At 64.4% G+C, this 18,349-nt stretch overlaps 1 protein-coding gene across 1 annotated transcript; it reads right to left on the bottom strand.

The window, feature by feature from the left end:
* Positions 1–826: 826 nt before the first annotated feature.
* On the bottom strand, positions 827–17,397 carry ARID3A (AT-rich interaction domain 3A). The gene is made up of 8 exons (XM_039387260.1): positions 16,486–17,397; positions 15,562–15,874; positions 4,219–4,291; positions 3,044–3,227; positions 2,623–2,870; positions 2,018–2,314; positions 1,847–1,933; positions 827–1,692 (listed from the first exon to the last, which is right to left on the bottom strand). The coding sequence occupies exons 1-8, from the start codon at positions 16,902–16,904 to the stop codon at positions 1,496–1,498; spliced, it is 1,818 nt and encodes a 605-aa protein (XP_039243194.1). The 5' UTR covers positions 16,905–17,397; the 3' UTR covers positions 827–1,495.
* Between the last annotated feature and the right edge of the window lie 952 nt (positions 17,398–18,349).

Below are 18,349 nucleotides of genomic sequence, written 5' to 3'. Positions count from 1 at the left end.
AACAAGAATAAAGGGGGGGGGAGGAAAAGGGGGAGAGGGAAAATAATTAAAAAAAACCCCAAAACAACCCAAAATAGTGACTGTACAATGCAAAAAATCACTAAGAAAATCTAAGCCCGCCCTGGGCATGAAAATTCCCCCTTGGAATTTCTCCTTGCGGGGAGCTGGGCTGGACCTCAACAGCAGCAGGAGCTGGACGGACCCCCCCAGACCTCCCTAAAGGGTCCTTGGAGCCACCAAGACCCCCCACGGAGCCACCAAGGGGATTCCAGCACGGAAAAAAAGGCCGAAAACAACAAAACCAGCTGGAAAAACCCCAAATCCCCTGAGATCGCCACTTCCCCGAGTGAAATTAAAAATAAAGCAGGGGGGTCCCACCAGCCCGGACCCCCCCGGGCACCTGGGGAAGGGGGAAAACCCTGTGCTCCAGGTGGGAACCTGAGAATGGAGATACCGAGGGGGGCGGGGGTTTCGGTATCGGGTCGGATTGTGTCTCACGCAGATGTGGGTGAATTTTGGGGGGGGGACGGTAAAAAATGAGATTGTGAGGCTCAAAATAAATCCTCGGGTCCTTCGGGTCCTCCGCGACCTCTGGAGCGTCCCGCAGCCCTGAGCATCCCATCCTCTGGATCCTGCTTATTTTTGGAGGAAATAAGCCCAAAGTGGCTTTGAACAGTAGTTTTATGCGGGGGAAGGAAAAAAAAATTAGGATTTACCGGTGGGGGAAGGAGCAGAGCTGGACCCAACCACCGATAACGAGAGGAGAAAGGAGATTCCAATGTTTTTCCAAGCTCCCATTTTCCCTGATGAAGACTAATATATATCATTTGCATGTTAAAAGTTTGATTCTTTTTTTGTTTAGAGAATAAAATAGAAGCTATTTACAACAAAACAATCAAAAACAACCTCTTAAAATCCTGCAGAGTGGAGTTCCCAAAATAAAGGAGGGAAAAGGATGGAAATGAATAAAATATCTCCCTATTTCCAATTTTTTTTAGGATTCTCGGGTTTTTATCCTTTAGAATTCCGGGGGGTTTCGCTAGCGCTCGCGTCAGCAGGCGTCCGTGCGTCTGTCTGGAGGTAACACGAGTTAAAAAATAATAATAATTATAATAATAATAATAATAAATGTACAGTGCAAAGTGTGATGTGAGTGAGGTAAACGGTCCCGGAGCGGTGCAGCCGGACAGCCGGCGGCTCCGGCAAAACCCCCCGGGCTAAAGCTTTTCTGCCTGGAAAAGGAAAATCCAACAACACGAGAACAAGGGCAGGGTCTGGTGAGACCCTGATGAGACCCCAGAGAAACCCTGGCAAGACCTCGGGCGAGGCCCCAGTGAGACCTTGGTGAGGTCCCAGTGAAAACCTGGTGAGATCCCAGTGAAATCCCATTGAGACCCCGGCAGGACCTCGAGCGAGACCCCCGCGAGACCTGCCGGGACCCCGGTGAGCCCCCGTCCTCCTGCGGCCGGGTCCGGGGCTCGGGGGGTCCGGGGCGTTAAGGCGAAGCGCTGTTGGAGGTAGAGCTGGGGGGCACAGCCAGGCTGGCCGTGGTGGGGGGCACGTTCCCAGCCCCGCTTCCCACCCCGCTGCCGCCGCTGCTCCGGCTGCCGCCGCTGTTGCCTTTGCTGTAGGCAGAGGAGGAGGAGGAGGAGGAGGAGGAGGAAGGGCCGGGCGTCTGGGCGAACAGCACACCTGGGGAGAGAGCGGGGTCTGAGCTGGGGGTGCCGTGGCTGCCCTGGAACGGGGTGAAGGGCAGTGGGAGTGGGGGTGGCCGTGGGGGCTGCTGGGGCCGGCGGTGGCGGAGCAGCCCCCGCCCACGGCAGTGGGGTCTGGGGGAGCCCCTCACCCGTGTAGACAATCCCGTTGATCTCCACCGACATGCTGATGCTGTTGGTGCCGTTGCTGCTGCTGGTGGCGGCGTCCGGGCGGTTCTCTGCCGGGGAGAGCCGGGTTACGGAGCCCGCCGGGGCCGGGGGCTCGGCCGGGGCAGGGGGCCGGGGCCGGGGCCGGCACTGACCTGGCGAGCGCGTGCCCTGGCTGTTGATGCGGATGCTCATGGGCAGCTGGGCCGTCATGGCCAGGAGGTTCTGCTGCAGCGCCCGCTGCATCAGCCGCTGCTGCTCGTCCGTCACCAGCGCCAGCTTCTTCTCCGGGGGCTCTCCCGACTCCAGCTTCTCCCGCAGCTGCTCCAGCGCCGCCGCCTGAGCGGCCGCTGCCACCTGAACCGCCGCCGCCTGCGCGGCCACCACGGGGTGCCCGGCCAGAGACACCGGGAGCCGGCTGGGCATGGAGATGGGGATGGGGGAGTCCTCCTCTGCAGGGGGAGCAGGTGTCAGGCATGGGGGCGCAGGGACAGGCAGGTGCCACCACCCCGGGGGTGTCCCTGGCCCTGGCACAACGGTTTGGGGCCCTGCTGTGGTGGGGGCTGCCTGGCACCTCCAAAGGTCAGAGATGGGTCACTGGAGTCAGGGTCCCCGAGCTGAGGCCCTGGAGCCCATGGAAGGGAGAGGAGCATCACCCCCCTGCCCACCGCACCCCACTCTGCCCCTTATCCCTGGTGCCAGGAGGGGGCTCAGCCTGTGGCTGGACCCCACAGCAGCTGGACTCTGCAGCAGACATTACCTTTCTTGATCTTCTGCCCGGGCGCGATGGCCCCGCCGTTGGTGGCCGATGCCAGCCCCAGCGCTGGCACCGGCAGCTTGGGCGAGGAGAGGAGGCCGTGGGTGCCGCTGGGCGAGTAGGCGAAGAGGGAGCCGCCGAAGCCCTGCCGCCGGCCCTCCCGCCGGTTGCTGTCGATGGCCGCCTGCAGCTCGTTGGGGTTGCTCAGCCCGCGCTTCTCACACTCGTAGGGGTACAGGTACTTCATGTACCTGCGGCCACACGGGACACAGGTTGGGTTGGTGGGGGTGATGCAGCGGCTGGACACCCCTTCCCGTGTCCTGCCCTCTCCCTCCCTCCCTCTCTCCCTCCTCATCGCTCCCAGGTAGGGCAGAGGGACCCCCAGGGGCTTGCCCCCCTCCCCTCCCACCGAGCCCCCGCTCACTGGGTGCGCAGGGTGAAGGCCGCACTGGTGATGGAAGTGGGCAGGCTCAGCCCCTTGGTGATCTCCCGCCACAGCTTCTTGTTGATGACCTCCACCAGACCCCCTTTCTCAGTCACCAGCGTGTACAGCATGTACAGGTCCAGCACCTGCTTGGCCATGATGGGGATCCGGTTCACGGGGGTCCCTGGGGAGCAGCGGGAGGAGAGAGCGGGTCTGGGGTGCTGCTTCATCACCCACAGCCAGGGGCAGCTGCCGAGACCCCTGCGGGGCAGCAGAGGGGGTGGGGGGGCTCCTGCTCCTCCCTCCCCTTCCACCATCCCCTTCCTCCCCTCCAGGCCCCCCCGCTGAGATCAACCATGAACAAAGGAAACAGAAACTCGCAGTTTCCAGCCACAGCCCCGTCGTCGTGGCCGAGCCGGTTCCTCGGGCTGAGCCAGCACCCAGCAACGCGAGTTATTTATAATGGGGGTGGCACGATCTTGCTATGAGGGTCCCATGAGCCGGGGGGCTCGTCCCTCCAGCCACAGGGAGGGGGCTGGAAGCACCTGCTCCCTCCTGGGGGTCCCTGCCCTCCTGGCCTTGCGGTGAGGGGGCCCTGGGGGACCCCAGGGGCGCAGCCAAGGGGACCCTGGAGGACACAGCCAGGGCCCACGGGGACCCTGGGGGACCCAGCCGGCAACCTTGGCCCCCCCGCAGGGGCACACGTGCTTCCCCAGCCCTGCCTGACAAAGGGCAGAGCCAGCCCTGCGTCAGCACTTCCAGCGCTGTTTTCCACGCAGGAACCAGACCCTCGACCAGGCGCGCGCTTGGCTTTCAGCCCTTCCCACCCCGGCCCCTCCGTGCCCCTCCCAGACAGAGCGAGGTGGCAGCGAGGGGCTTTGCCCCCGGCAATAACCCAGGGAAGAGGCAAAAGAGGGGCACAGCCGGGGGAGTTTCGGGGGGGGGACCCTGTGGGGAGGAGCCGCAGGTCTGGGTGCGACGGGCGCAGGGAGAGGAGTGAGGGGGGGCCGCAGGCGCCAGATCCAGCCCAGCAGGTTTGCCCCCGCTGTGCCGAGGGGTTAAAGATTAACCAGCAGCTCAGCCAGAGCTGTGACCCCAGGGCAGTAACAAGGGGTGAGGAAATGAGCCCCGGGAGGGGCATCGGGGGTGGAGGGTGGGCGTGTGGAGGGGCTCACCTCGCTTCTGCATGAAGCTGAAGAGGTCATCCAGGAACTCCTTCCTCCTGGGGTCACCATCCAACTCATACAGCTGCACAGAGAGGAGAGAGATGCTCAGAAACCCCCTTAGCCCTTGTGGCCCCCTGTCCGGGACCCCTGGCTCTCACTGCAGCAGCCCTGTGGCTGCAGCCCTTCAGCTCTCAGGACATCATATGGTCCCTGCACGGGACCATGGAGTCCCTGGGGTTCCTGGAGCTGGCGCTGACTTGTGCCCGTGCCCTGCTGCCACCATCCCCTGCCTGCCCGCTCGGAGCTGGGTCCTGGAGTGCCAGTGCTGAGATATCAGTGGTGCCAACCAACGTCAGAGCAGTTCCCAGGCTGCCAACACCACGCTCGGCCCCAGCTCCTCCCAGGAACGCTGATCCCGATTATTTTTAGCATTCACTGCATGCTCAGCACAGCAACGCTTCAGCACAGCCCCTCCTCTGCACCCACGGCCCAGAGAGAGCCGGGGCTGGGAGACACTGCCTCGTGTGCCATGGTGTGAGCTCATGTCACACTGGCACTGTGGGGATGTGTCCTGTGCCAGGGCAGGCAGAGCTGGGCCAGGGGCACCTTCGGCCAGGACCCTAACCCCGCGAGCCCAGCACATTCCTGCCTGATTTATGGCACAGGATCTGCCATTTGGAGTGCCTGGCACACCGGAGGTACAACAGACCACACCACACCACACCACACCACACCATGCCATGCCACACCACATCACACCATACCACACCACACCACACCACACCACATCACACCATACCACACCACACCACACCACACCACACCACATCACACCATACCACACCACACCACACCACACCACACCACACCATACCACACCACATCACACCATACCACACCATACCACACCACATCACACCATACCACACCATACCACGCCACGCCACACCACACCACGCCACACCATGCCACACCAGGCCGTGTGGCCTCTCCTGAAGCCCAGCACAGTCTCTGCCTGGAGGCTGGTGGATAATCCCCACCCCACCCCAGGAAGGGTGTCAGAGCAGGGGCTGAGAGGGCAGGCACTGCCCAGACGCCACAGCTCCTGCTTTTCTCAGTGACAACTCTGAACAACTGCCAGGGGAGCCGAGGGGTTGGGAGGGGGCTATAAATACCCTCCCACCCCGTAACGCACCAGACACACACCACAGGGCTGCTGCTGGTCACCAGGTCACCGATGTCCCACTCCCTCTGTGGGCAGGCCCTGTGGCACCAGGACCTGCAGGCAGCTGGGGGGGTGGGTGGGCATCACCCTGGCTGTAAGCGAGGGGTGCAAACCCCCCCTCCTGCCGTCCCCCAGGGAGGATCCGGATCCTGCAGGGCTGGACTCGCCCGCCGGCGCCGATCAAAGGGATCAGTGGGGCCGCATGATAAGCGGGGCTGGGCGCCGCAGGGGGACCATAAACCCCCCCAGTTCCCCTGGGAACCTCGGCAGGCTTGGCTGGCCCCCAGCACACCCCCAGGGCAAGGGCAGGAGCCACCAGCACCATCTGCATCATCGGACAAGACCCTCAAAGCTCTTCTCCCACCCCAGCACCACAGTAGGGGGTGCGGTGTGGGACCGTGGTGTGTGGGGAACAAGCCTCGGTGCAGCAGCACTGCTGTGGTTTTTCGGGCTGAGCTGCACCGGCTGCTCGTGCCGGCCGAGGGACGTTGGGCCGGTGCCAATCCAGCCTCCCCCGTTTCCTAGAGTGGCTCCGAAAGCCGCGCACAGAGAAAGGGCTTCCCCGGCACCCGATCCCATGGGGTGTGATCCCACGGGGTGTGGAGCGTGGAGCCGTCCTGGGGAAGGACTGAACGTGCCGGTTCATCCACTGCCATGACCCCCAGGGCTGCGAACCCCCCCGGGCTCAGTCCCGAGGGGAATGGACACGTTTAAGAGGATGAAAGAAAATTAACTGTCAGCTGAGGAAAGCGTGGCCGGCCGGGACAGGGGATTAGTGGCCATGGCAGGCGCCTGCCTCATGTGCCGTCCTTCTACACACCCTGCCAACCCCGGTGGTCCCACACCGAGCTCCGCCCAACTGGGATGAAGCCACGGGGGTCCCCAGAGCCAGCGGGCAGAGGGATCCCTGTTCCTGCCCCGTGTCCTCGCGGCTCTGTCAGCACACCCGCCACGGCTGCTGGGCAAAGGACATTGCACAAGCCGCTGCTGACGGTTACTGGCAAGACCTTGACAACTCCTCTGTGCTAAGCAGCTGCTCACCAGCCACTGCCACACCAGAGCAGAGAGGGGCTTCCCCCCCAGACCTGGTTCAGCTCTGCCACTGCCAGCAGAACCAGCGGTGGGAAGCTGCCCAGGGTGCTCAGCTGGCAGTGCCATGGGGCGAGGACGTGCCCAGCCATGACTGGGACATGCTCGGTGTGCACTGCAGTGTGGGATGGAGCGGCTTCTGCTGAGCTGCCTTGTCCACCCTTGTGCCTCCCATCCCCCCTCACCACCCCTGCCCCCCCCTTGCCTCCAGGCACAGGCAAGGCAGGCAGGGAAGTGGAAGGGGACAGAGACAAGTGACTCTCAGCAGCCCCTCGCAGGATTTCCTTGCGCTGACGCCACTCCAGCTCTGGCACCCCGTGAACCCCAACGGCAGCGCAGGACAGCTGGGACAGTGGGGCTCAAAATGCAAATCGGGGAACAGAAACATGTTCTCGTTTCAGCGAAACCCAGCGTGCAGCTGAGCTCGGCACAGACCGGCTGCTGGCACCGCTGCACCGAAATCGGCAGGTGCTGAGTCTTGTCCCTGCCCGGTGCCCGTGCCCTGCCTGCCGTGCCCGAGCCCGGTTTCTGAAGCCGGTTCCTCACGGGGACTCGCAGTGTCTCAGTGCTCGGTGCAAAGGTACCGGTGTGGGCGAAGTCGCCCTGTGCCGCTGAGTCAATAGATTTATGTTTTGTAATTAGGGAGGTGGAAACGACTTAATCCATAACGCAGCTGCCCCAGGAATATCCTCTTACCGCGGGGTCCCCGTGGCAGAGCGCGGTGCCAGGGGATGCCATGGCACAGCGACCCCCGCCTGCCCAGGGGGCAGGAGATGGCCCTCACCTCCCCGAGGGCCCCCTGGGCCGGGGGATCCAGCTCCACGCACCCAGTGCTCCCCCAGCCCAGGGCAAACAGCCGGTGCCAGCAGCACGGCCGGCTCTGGCCACGGTGCCCGGCCCACCTGGCCGCAGCGCAGCCCCTCGGCCCCAGCCCCGGCCGGCTGAGGACACGGAGCCAGATGGCCGTTGCCAGCAGATCTATAATTAAGTGGAGGAGGAATTAGGCAGGCGGTGGGCGGGTGGCCCTGACCCCAGCCCAGCGCCCCGGCAGGATGCCGGCCCGGCGTTTGGTGTGTATGACCGGATTAATGTTTCAAACCAGATTACAGGAAAATCCCAACCCGTTGGCTTTCAAAGGGCAGGCGGGAGGCGGCCCCTCGGCAATGCCAGGAATGCGGGAGAGCCCTCGGCACGGGCGTGGTGCGTGCAGGGGGTCTGACCCCCCACAGCCCCCTCCCGAGCTGGGGCAAAGGGGGCAATCACGGGCGGGAGGGGAAGTGCCATTTCGAAAGGCTCCGGGAATGCTGGGGGTCCTGCTGGAGCCAGGCTCCCCATCGGCAGGAGTCCCTTGTCCCTTGTCTGCCCCACGAGGCATCACAGAGGAGCCCGTGTCCAAGTTAAAAACACTTCCCCCTTCCCCCATTCAGTTCCGGGTTTTCAGGCCTCGGGGATTAATTTTCAAGTTTCTCTTCCATCATCAGGAAGTGGCGACACTCTCAGTTTTCCTCCTTCTCTCCGAAACCAGTTTGGGACGTGCACGCCGTGAGCCAGGACCGGGGACAGACCCCCCCAAAGGCCACTGCAGCAGGGATGGGGGCTGGTGGCAGCCTCCCCCTTCCAGAGGCTGAAAAACCCCTAATTCCTGTATTTAGGGAAAAAACACAAAGCGAGCAGTGGCAGGGAGAGTCCACCCTGTTGTGACAGGTAGCAGGGCCAGGGCTGACAGGCCAGGGAGCTCCTTCTCTCCTTTTCTTCCTTCCTTCCTTCAGCAGCCCCCAGGGATGCGTCCCTTTGTCCCGCGGACTGCCGAGGGGCCACGCGGGGCTGGGGAAGAGCCGTGCACTCTAACGAGTTCCTTAACGAAGAATAAACACGCTTATGGGGTGTTTCCCATCCTGCTCCCAGCTGGCACACAGCACCCGGCCTCCAGCACGCCAGGACCCGCAGTGGGGTCGGGGAGGGCACTTATTCAGAAAAAGAAAGTAATTTGTAAAAACCAGAGCAAAGGGCTAAGAGGGCCCCAGGCTGCAGCGTTTCGGTGGCGCTTGGGATGTGGTTTCCTGTAAAGCGGTGGCTGAGTCAGGGCTGGGGGTGCCCGAGGCTGCAGCCCCTCTCTGGGCATGACCCCCCACCCCAGCATGGGGTGCCGGGTTTGCTGGGGCCGATCCCTCTGACAAGGGCAAAGGGAGTGTCCACCCCAGCGCAGATCCCTCTTCAGATAAAGCGCTTGGCTTAGGGACAGGTCACCTCTGGCTGTCCCCATCCCTAATCCTCTGCGAGCCCCCCAGGGAACAGCCCACCTCGGGAAGGGGCTGCTGGGGGCAGGAACGTGTGCCCCCTCCCCAAAAGCCCCCAACACCTTGCTCATGGGGGACGGTGCTCGCGGGAGCCTCGCCCACATGGCCGGGCGACTCCACTGACCGGCCCGGCGGGATTCCTGCCGCTGGAGCACGGCCGGGCTGGGGGGCCGCTTCCGTGGGGGCAGCTGGAGGGGGGCCCCCAGAGCTTCCCGTCGGCACCATTGTTCCTGCAGGTTCCCAGCATTGTCCCCTCTATGGGGGACACGGCCTGGTCACAGGTGACTGTCCCCACTGGTGGCCCCTCCTCGGGCTGTGGGACCTGGAGGGCAGCAGATCCATTGGTGCTCCCGTGGCTCAGTGACAAACCCAGCCCCGATCCCTCACCATTGGCCCAGAAGTCCGGGGGACCTGAGACCCCCGGGCGTGCCCCGGCCAGGCTGGGGGCAGCTGTCTCGTGGGTGACCCTGGGGGTACGCGGGCGGTGTCCCAGCACGGCGGGTGTCAGGGCACGGCGGGTGTCAGGGCACGGCGGGTGTCCCCACACGGCAGAGGGGACGCTGAATGGACGAATTAGTCACCATTTAACCTCCCTGACCCCCCATTGTCCGTGTGCCGCCAGCTGCCCTCCCCACCGCGGCACAGGCACCGTGCCCGGCCAGCCGGCAGCTCCCGGGATCCGTGTCCCTGCTCCGGAGCCGCCCTGGAGCAGCGAGCTGTGGGCCAGACTGACACCAGCTCCTGGGATGGCCGTGCTGCTGCTGTTTGTTCCCCTCCTGCAGAGGAGGAAGCGATTCCTGCTGCTGTGGCGTTTCCCGTGGCAGTTTCTGCCGGGCAGCAGCGTGCCGGGCTCTGGCTGGAATCAAAACCGGTTCGGTGTCTGAACGCCGACGCGTGGCACAGGCTGCTGAGGGGTCACGGGAGGGGGGAGCCGGGGTCCTGGGGCTGCTCTCCCTGCTGTGAGTTGGGAGCCAGCCCGAGTGGGAGCAGCCCGGCAGCGGCGGCTCTCCCGGCCGTCACCGCGTGCGTGCCGGTGCATGCCCTTGACACATGCTCGCTATCACACTGGACCTTGTGCAAATATTAATCCAGTGGAGTCAGGCGGTGTTGGGAAAGCTTGTTTGAGGAGAGACACCCGGCCAGCTCTCAGTGCTGGGCAGACCCGGGGGGGAGTGGCTGAGCCAGAGCAGCCAAGCTCAAACCCTTGGGGCACCTGCCTGGGCTGTCCCTCCTGTGTGCACCCTGAGCCCCCCAAGGTGAAGCCCCCCAGGGCTGGAGGGCCAAGACCCCCATTCAGGACCTGACCTGGGGGCAGCAGCAGCGGGAAGCAGTGGCACCCAGGCCTCCAAGCCAAGCCAAGACAGGGTTTAAATTCCACCACCATATGTAAATGATCGTCTTAGAAGGGGATCGCAGTAAGCCCTGGCAGATGAGTCACCGGGGCTTCCACCGCCCGCTGGGATTTGGCTAATTGCAAATCTGTTCCTGAAATGCAAGGTCCCACACCTCTGCCCTCTGTCCACACCGTGCTGAGGTCCTGGGTGTCCCATGGGAAGGGCCAGGGCACACGGAACCCCTGGGAACCCCACCATGGAGCTGCTGGAGGAGCTGGAAGGGATCCAGCAGCCACAGGAGCCAGCTGTGGGCTGTCAGCCCCGGGAGCCATCACTGCCGAGCTGCTCCGGCACCACCGAAACCTCGTGGCTTCCTAGTGCCGAGGGGAGGGGGGTGATGGGCAGCACCAACCCCATCCCACTGTGGCACCAGAGCACGTGGCAGCATGGGACAGCATATCCCAGGTGCTGGAATCTCCAAAATCAGGCACTGGTGCCCAAGCTGGAGGCTCCAAAGTGGCTTGTGGGCAGGTAGGGAAACCGAGGCAGGAGGTGAAGCCTTTGCTGAAGGGGCTCCCCCTGCCACCTGTACCAAGGTGAGACCCCAAGCCAGCTGCTGTGGGGAGACAGGGAAGCTCTTTCCCAAAGGGCTGTTGCCACCACACTGATAGGGCCACCTTGGGACACATGGGGAGCCCTCCCCAGGGGTGAGCCCTGGCCTCCAGCAGCCCCAGCACAGGGTGGATTATCCCGAGCTCTGGACGGAGCGGGGACCCAGGCATGGGCAGATTAAGTGACCGATGGGAAGGGTCAGGGAGCAGGTCAGGACCTGAGCCAGGAGCTGTGTCCTAAGCCCCTAATCCAGCTGCCCCAGGAGTGAGCCCAGAGGAGAGCAGGGGGTTCCCCTGTCCCCAAACCGCCCCTCCTCCTGGCCCCTGATTGCAGCATGTCCGGCCGGGCCCTGGGACCAGCTGCCATTTCTCCTGTGGTTTGGGCCAGAAATAGGGCGATGGAGCAATGCTGCCCTTGCCCAACACTGCGATGGGGGCTGGGGGCTCTGCTGACAAAGGCCCCGCTCCCTGTGACACTCTTTTCTTTTTTTTTTCTTTCTTTTAAATAAACCCTCATCCCTGTTAGTTCAGCTGTGCCGAGCGGGGAGGCGGCCGCCGCCTCCGCAGCCCTTGAGTCAGCCCGGGGGGCCGGGGTGTGGGGGGAACACAGCTCTGGGAAGTGGGGGCACAGGGGAAAGGGGGCTCTGGGGGAACACGAGCAGGCGATGCCTGGGCTGGGGGGAGCCAGCCCAGCTCCCAAGACAAGAGGTGTTGGGGGCCCAGTCCAGCTGGGTGAAGGCGCTGGCTGGGTACCAGGGGCAGGAAGCTCATGTCCCCTGTCCCCCACCTCGTTAATTATCCAGGGTCTTGTTGCGAGAAACAGTTTCACGGGTTGCCTTGAATGCTGGGACCAGCACCTGCGAGCACCCAGGCGTCTGGCTGGGGGAGGCACTCGGCGGCTAAGCCGCTCTCGCCGAGAAGTCCCTGACCTCCGGCCAGGGATCTGGTAGGATTACAGCTCCGGGAATGCTCCCTGAGCACTATGAGCCAATTACTGGGCTGGATCCCCGGCTGGGAGCACCCTTTGGCAGGTTGGGCCGTGGTGCAGAGCGAGAGGGGCAATGACTGTGCCAGAGTGGAGGGCGGACACAGCTCTTTTCCTGGGAGAGGTCCACCAGCAACACCCTCACTGCCCCCAGAGCCCTGTCCTGCTTGGGTCCCCTCCTCGCCCCCGTTATCTGCCACTGGCCCGGCCAGGCACTGCAATCACCTCCCCGGCACAGCAGTGCCCGGCCGGGGGCCCCTGGCCCCCAGGGCACTCCCCGTTATCTGGGAGCCAACCCTCTCCGGGGTGGGGGACAGTGGCCCCCGGCTGTGTGACAACGGTCAGGTCCCCCTTCTCTGCACAGGGGCCCCCTCACCCTCCCTGGGGGAGGCTCATCCGCTCAGCTGGCTAATGCAATAAAGCTCTAATCAATATTTTAAAGAAAGTAAATGGACCCTCCCACCCTTGTTAAGAGGCCATGGGGCCCCCACTCCGGCTGCACACCCCCAGTTGGCTTTGGGTTTTGGAAAGGAAAACAGTCCATGGGAGAAAGGGGTTCAGAGGGGATCCCCATGCCTTAGTCAGCACCTGGGGCTTCAGAGGAGATATGGGCTCTCTGCCTTTCCAGACCCTCCTGGAAAATCCCAGCTGCATCAGCCACATGCACGAGCTGGTCCGGGTGTGTGGGGTCCAGAATCATCCCCCCCACCCCGTGGCCCCGCTGAGATTACCGAGCTGCCTTCGGTTTATTTTTCCCCCAACTGCTGCACTTTGAAACTCCATATCTGGGGTGCGCTGCGCGAGATAAGGGCTGAGGTTTTCGCCCCCATGTGCCACCGACGCTGCTCAAACGCCCTGGTTGGGACAGTGTAAGAAACCTCCCACCCCCCCAAAGCACTGGCACCCCACTGGCACCCCCTGGCCAGCACAGCCTCCCCCCGGCACTGCTGCAGCCTCTTAAAGCCTTCCTGAAGCAGAAACGTGGGGTTAAACATCAGCCTGAGGCCCCACAACAGGGCACCCCAAAGGGAGCCCCCAAAATGGAGAACCCAAAGGGTGTCCCAGTGGCTGCTGCAGCCGGGGCAGCACCAGGAGATGGATCCACCCAGCTGCCCTGATGAGGGATGGGGTACCAGGGTGCCTGAGGAGCACCAGCAGCACAGGAAACTCCAAAAGGGGCAGAGGCCGGGAACTCCAGCTCCAGGCACTGCCACTGTGCCAGGGTCTCCCACTCCTTCTGTAAGTGGAGTGCAGGAGTAGCAGTAATGAAACAGAAAGGTTGCTCTCGGGGGCAGCAGCAGAGTCCCCCCCAGCACCGGGGTGCAGAACCCAGAGCAGTTTTGTCTCCAGCAGCTCCTTGCCAATGGCAGGAACTCGCTGGATTTTTAGCCATTTCGCCGGGGGAGCCTCCTCCCACCCCAAAAATGTTCCTTTTCCCCCTGAGAAGCCGTGGTGCCCTTGGCAGCCGCTGCCCCCGAGCCCCGCACTGTGCAGGGGGCTCCTTTGTTCTGCTGCCGGCAGCGCCCGGGTCAGGCCGAGCTGACCTCTGCCTGCGCAGTAGCCGTCCCCGGGGACGGGGAGGTGCCACGCGCCGGCTCCCTAACCTCCCTCACCTCCATAACTCTTCCTCACGCCCTCCCCTTCCTCCTCCCTTGAACTGGGCCCCCTCCTCCCTCCGGTCCCCCACGGCTCAGCCGTTCGTTCGCAGGAATCTGTCCCAGATGGGTCAATAAACCCCGGCGGTGTGGGACCTGGGCAGCCCCCGGCAGGCACGGGGCACCCGGGGTTTGGGTGTGGAGATGGGCATGGGGGCTCGGACGGCGGCACTGCCCGGTGAGGACGGTGTCCTCGAGCACAGAGACCCCCAGGCCAAGGATGCCCGGGGGGGACCCGATGCCAGCACAACCAGAGCTGAACCTGAATGGCAGCTGCGGGGAGAGCTGGAGAGCTGCGAAGGCATCAGGGCTGCTGGGAGAGCAGAGGTGCTGCCAGTGCTGTGCAGCTCTTTGACAAAAAGAAAGAGGAACCCCAAAGCAGCCCATTCCTCACGCAGCAGGCAGGCACAGCGCTGGCACAGCCACACGCAGCACCACATCCAGACTGGCTCACCCACGCAGGGACCCAGCCGTGCTCCAGCACCCCGGGGCTGCCCGGGTTCCCCCTAAGGCGCCTCCGCCCTGGCGAGGGGCAGGGACCGGGGTACGGCATCCCCTGCCCCGCGCCGCCCTCGCTGTTTACATTCCTGCTGCTCCTTCCCAGGCCGCGCCAGCTGGGCTGGGATGGAGCCCGGCAGCACGCGCTGGAGGGCGGCCAGGAGGAGCTCCCGGCCAGCGCCGCGCCAGCAACCCCCTGGCCCGGGTCCAGCGGCCGCGATCCAAGCGCCGTGCGCGGGCTGACGTGCCGGGGAAGCCTCTCCGGGCCCCGCGTCGCCTCCGCTCCTCCGCCCACGGTCGCTTTCCAACCCCCTCCAGCTGCTTCCACAATTAACTGACCTGGTGGGCTCTTCCCACTGACCCCGGGAAGTGAAATGGAGGGAGAGGGGGTGCTCAGCCCCTCTTGCTGGCACAGTCTGGGCTGCAGGGGATGTGCTGGGACACGGGCTGGTGGCCCCACGCGCTGTGGCTGCGGCGGGGGACGCGGTAGGGGCTATGGCCTGGTCCACAGCACCAACATGCTGACAAACAGGAAGACCACAGCTGCGGTATCAAAAACCCCTTTCACAGCTACGAGCTCACGGTCCCAGCCCCTGAGTCCCCGGCAGCAGGAAGCACAAGAGAGAGAAACCACAAGAGGAGGAGGCGGCGTGGGTGCAGCGGCACGAGGGACATGTGGGGCAGGAGCATCCCTCCTTCCCACAGCCGGGCAGGACAGACACACAGTCTTGTGCATGATGGTACTGCCTCCATCAACCCTGTTCTGAGCCTGCCTGCATCCAGATGTGCCAGCAAATCCTGGCAGTCCCTTCCCCCATATTGGGAGGGATGTGACAGCCCCCCAAAGGGGAAGGGGCAGGGGCAGTCGCATCCCTCCCGAAAGGCCACCGTGCCCTGGTCGCTCCATCTGGGTCCCATCTGCTGCTGCTGGTCCCGCCCCTTCCCCCAGCCCCAAACTCCGATGTATTTAAACACACATCAAAGGTGCCGGGCGGCCCCTGGGGAGCCCTGGCTCCAGCACATTTCCTTCTATTAGCCAGTGCAGAACGCAGCCAGCTCCAGTGCCGGGAGAGCAGGAGCGTGCCGGCCTCCTGCCAGCCTGGGGAAGGCAACAGCGGAGGCAGCTGGGTGCTTTCTCCCCAGTTTCACTCTTTAGCAGCATTTTGGCAGCAGCAGGGGAGCAGCTCTGCCCACCACCAAGGATCTGGGGGGCCAGAGTCGTTCTGCTGGACATCACCTCTGCAATGATGGGAGATGGCCAGGTCCCCACAGAAAATAGCATGGAGGGGACAAGAGGAAAACCAAGAGCCCCATGAGATTTGGAAGTCTGGGGTGATTTTTTCGTAATTTTCAGCAAGAATCCTCCCAGGTCCCTGCAGCAAACCCCATCGCACCGTCCACCTGCGCCAGGATCACCAGGATCCACTCAGAGCCACCTGATCAGGGAAGGGGGACTGAGGCTGAACCCAGCACTAAAACTCTGGAGAAATCCCACACTTTCCTAGTGACAACAGCAGTTGGATCCACGGAGAACGTTACCACAGGCAGCACCACCAGAGGTGTCTCCCCACGCTCCCGAGGACACACGGACACACAGGAGCGGGACAGAGGGACAGGGGCGGCACAGGGGGGACACGCGTGTCTCTGCGGGCACCCACCTGCTTGAACTGCTCCTCGTAGGTCCAGTCACCGTGGTCGGGTGCCGGTGGCGGGGGCTGCGTGTGGCCCAGGCCAGGGGGCAGCCGCTCCTGCCCCCCCGGGAGCCGCGGAGGCTCCCCCCGGTAGTGCTGGGGCGCCGGGGGCTTGCGGAGCAGCAGGGATCCCGCGCCCGCCCGCACCGCCCCTGCCGAGCTGAGCCCTTCCTCTCCCATGTCTTCATCCTCCTCATAGTCTTCCTCTTCCTCCTCCTCTTCTTCCTCTTCCTCCTCAACCAGGTCCTCTTCAAAGTCATCTTCATCCCACTTGCCCTTCCTGGTGCCAGGGAGAAAGGAGAGGCTTTGCCCCACACTGGTTCCAAAAGTCCACGCCTCTCTCCTGCCTGCCCTGTGGGCAGTGCCCAGCCGTGGGGCTGGGACCACCCACCCAGCACACAGCCCTGGTGCAGCCCGTCAGCAGGGGCAGCTCCGTGGGGCACAGCTGACCCCTGGCAGCCCAAGAGCAGCTCCGTCATGGAGCGGGGCTCTGCCAGATGGCTCCTGGCCCAGCAGTGCCCCGGGAGGATGTGGGCTGGAGGCAGCCAAGGGTCCTGCATAATTTAACACCATCTCGGGTCCTCTGTCATGGCCCCACGTGGCTGCTGGGCAGAGATGAGATGTCGCCCCACGCCAGCCCAGCACGAGGAATCACGGCTGCAGAGCTGAGCCGCTGCTCTCAGCAGCTCCTGCTCCAGAATATCCTGACAGCTCTAATCCACAACTGGCCCCAAGCCACAGGATCCCTGCAAGCACTCCTACAGCCTCTCCTGCCACTCCCCAGCCCCAAAGGTGGCCGGTGTCCCCAGCCAGCCATGCCCAAGCCCACCAGTGCCGTGCCACGTCCCTGCCCCTTCCCCAAATCCACAAGAACTGCCCAAGTACACTCACAGGTCTTCCTCCTCCTCAGAGCCCATCTCCTGCTGGTACCCGCCGTCTTCCTCGTCCTCTCCGCGCTCCTCCTCTTCCTCCTCCTCCTCCTCAGAGGGCTGGCTCTCGTCCGAGAGCCCCGGGCTGGGCGAGTGGCTGAGGCCGGCGGCGGCCGCGCGCATGGCGGCCAGGGCGGCCATCTGTGCCCGCTGGATGTGCGCGCTCTCGGGCTCCGCTCCCTCCTCCGAGGGCGCCGGGGCCGGGTCCTGCCCACGGCCCCGGGCTGCGGCGCCGGCGGGGGGCTGCCCCGGGGGCTGCGCCGGGGGAGACGAGGAGCGCGGCTGCTGCTGCTGCTGCTCCTGCTGCCGCGCTTCCAGCGCCTGCTGCAGCCGCGCGCGCTGCTGCCGCTGCAGGTTCTCCATCACCGCCTGCAGCTTCATGGCTCTGCCGGCGGGCGGGGGGTCCCCGGGGGGGCGAGGGGCGACGCACCCGGGGGGCAGCGCCCGGGGGGCAGCGCCCGGCAGGCTGCCGCGCTCCAGCGGGGCTGGGGGCCAAGGCTGGACAGCGCTGGGAGAGGCAGCCCTGGGGGGGGCTGCCAGGGGGTCGAGAGCAGCGTCGTCGGGGTGTCAGGGCAGGAATCAACGCCGGGTCAGGACAGGAGGACGTGCCCCTTGACCCCTCCCAGCCTTTGCTCAATGTCTCCTCCACTCAAGGGCTCCAGCAGGAGTCGAAGGCAGGGGGCTGCTTGTCGGGATCGGAGTGCTGCCGAAACTCCTCCTCAGGCTCAGCAAGCAGCAACTGCAGTCTGGTGCATCACCCCTTCCCTCTCAGACCTGGCACCTTCTGGGGAGCAGCAGCCTCAGGGTCCCCCACTCGTGGTTGATGTCCCTAATCCTCGGCCAGGTCAACGCTGAGCAGGCGTCGGTGCAAACCTGCAGGAGAAATGGAGCAGAGCGTCAGCGGAGCCGTGGGCAGGAGCCAGTGAGCAGGAAGGAGTTAAAGACAGTGCAGGAGCCTCATTAATCTCGAGCTAATGAGATAGGGCGGCAGGGCCTGCTGCTGGAGGGGGAAGGGGCCTGCTGGACCCCGATAGCCTGCCCGGCCCTGCAGGCAGTGGATACCAGCAGACCCGTGCCCGCAGATAAGAGACCCCAGGGACAGCCACCCATTGGGTCCCCCACAGGGGACAAGGCATGTCCCCACCGGGGACACACTGCATGGGGAGCACTGGGCCCTTCGTGATGGCACCGGGGTGTGGGCAGGGTCTGCACTGCACAGTGAAGGGGCTCCAAAGCACGGGGGAGCTGCAGGACCCCAGGGCCAATCCCATGGGATGGGCGGGCAGAGCCTCACCCTTGAAACCCCAGCAAACCACCCCTTTCAGTCACTCCCAGAACCCCCTACTGCTCCCCCTCCCAGGACTCAGGGTCCTCCAGAGCAACATGGCTCTGTGAGCAGCTCATCTCTGCTTCACCCCACTGGAAAACACCAGAGGAACCAGCACCTTACAGCCTGTGGCACTCCACACCCCGGCACCCTGGCCTGGACACCCCCCCAGCACTGGGCCCCCCAAGCCCCAGTGCCACCAGCAGCCCCCCCAGCCGGCCGGGGCTCTGCTGTGACCTCGCCTGTGCCGAGGGCAGGGAGGGAGCTCACCACACCACCGCGTTTGTGCCGTGTATGGGCAAAGGCGCCTGAATCAGTTGCCCAGGGGCCAGTGGAGCGCGCACACCCCGGGAACCTCGCGGGGACAGGACCCAGGGGCTGCGGAGCCAGGACAGCAGCAGCGCACAGGGGCCAGCGGCCACGATCCCGCGCATTCTGGAAAGGGGAACCTGCTCCCAGCGCGGGCCGGGGCCGCGGCCGATCGGGCGGGAGCCGCTTC

The sequence above is a fragment of the Pipra filicauda genome, unplaced genomic scaffold (assembly GCF_003945595.2).
Source record: "Pipra filicauda isolate LSUMZ 115617 unplaced genomic scaffold, ASM394559v2 scaffold548_size709544_pilon, whole genome shotgun sequence".
NCBI lineage: Eukaryota > Metazoa > Chordata > Aves > Passeriformes > Pipridae > Pipra > Pipra filicauda.
The sequence above is the reverse complement of the archived record's forward strand: the minus strand, read 5'-3'. Positions and strand labels throughout refer to the sequence as shown.

Bases quoted from the DNA above. Each gene is read 5' to 3' on its own strand.
- ARID3A (XM_039387260.1), bottom strand. From the start codon at position 16,904: ATGAAGCTGCAGGCGGTGATGGAGAACCTGCAGCGGCAGCAGCGCGCG. The intron at 4,292-15,561 runs GTGGGTGCCCGC...CTCTCTGTGCAG, and splicing joins ACGAGGAGCAGTTCAAGCAG to CTGTATGAGTTGGATGGTGA. The intron at 1,693-1,846 runs GTGAGGGGCTCC...CTCTCTCCCCAG, and splicing joins CAACGGGATTGTCTACACGG to GTGTGCTGTTCGCCCAGACG.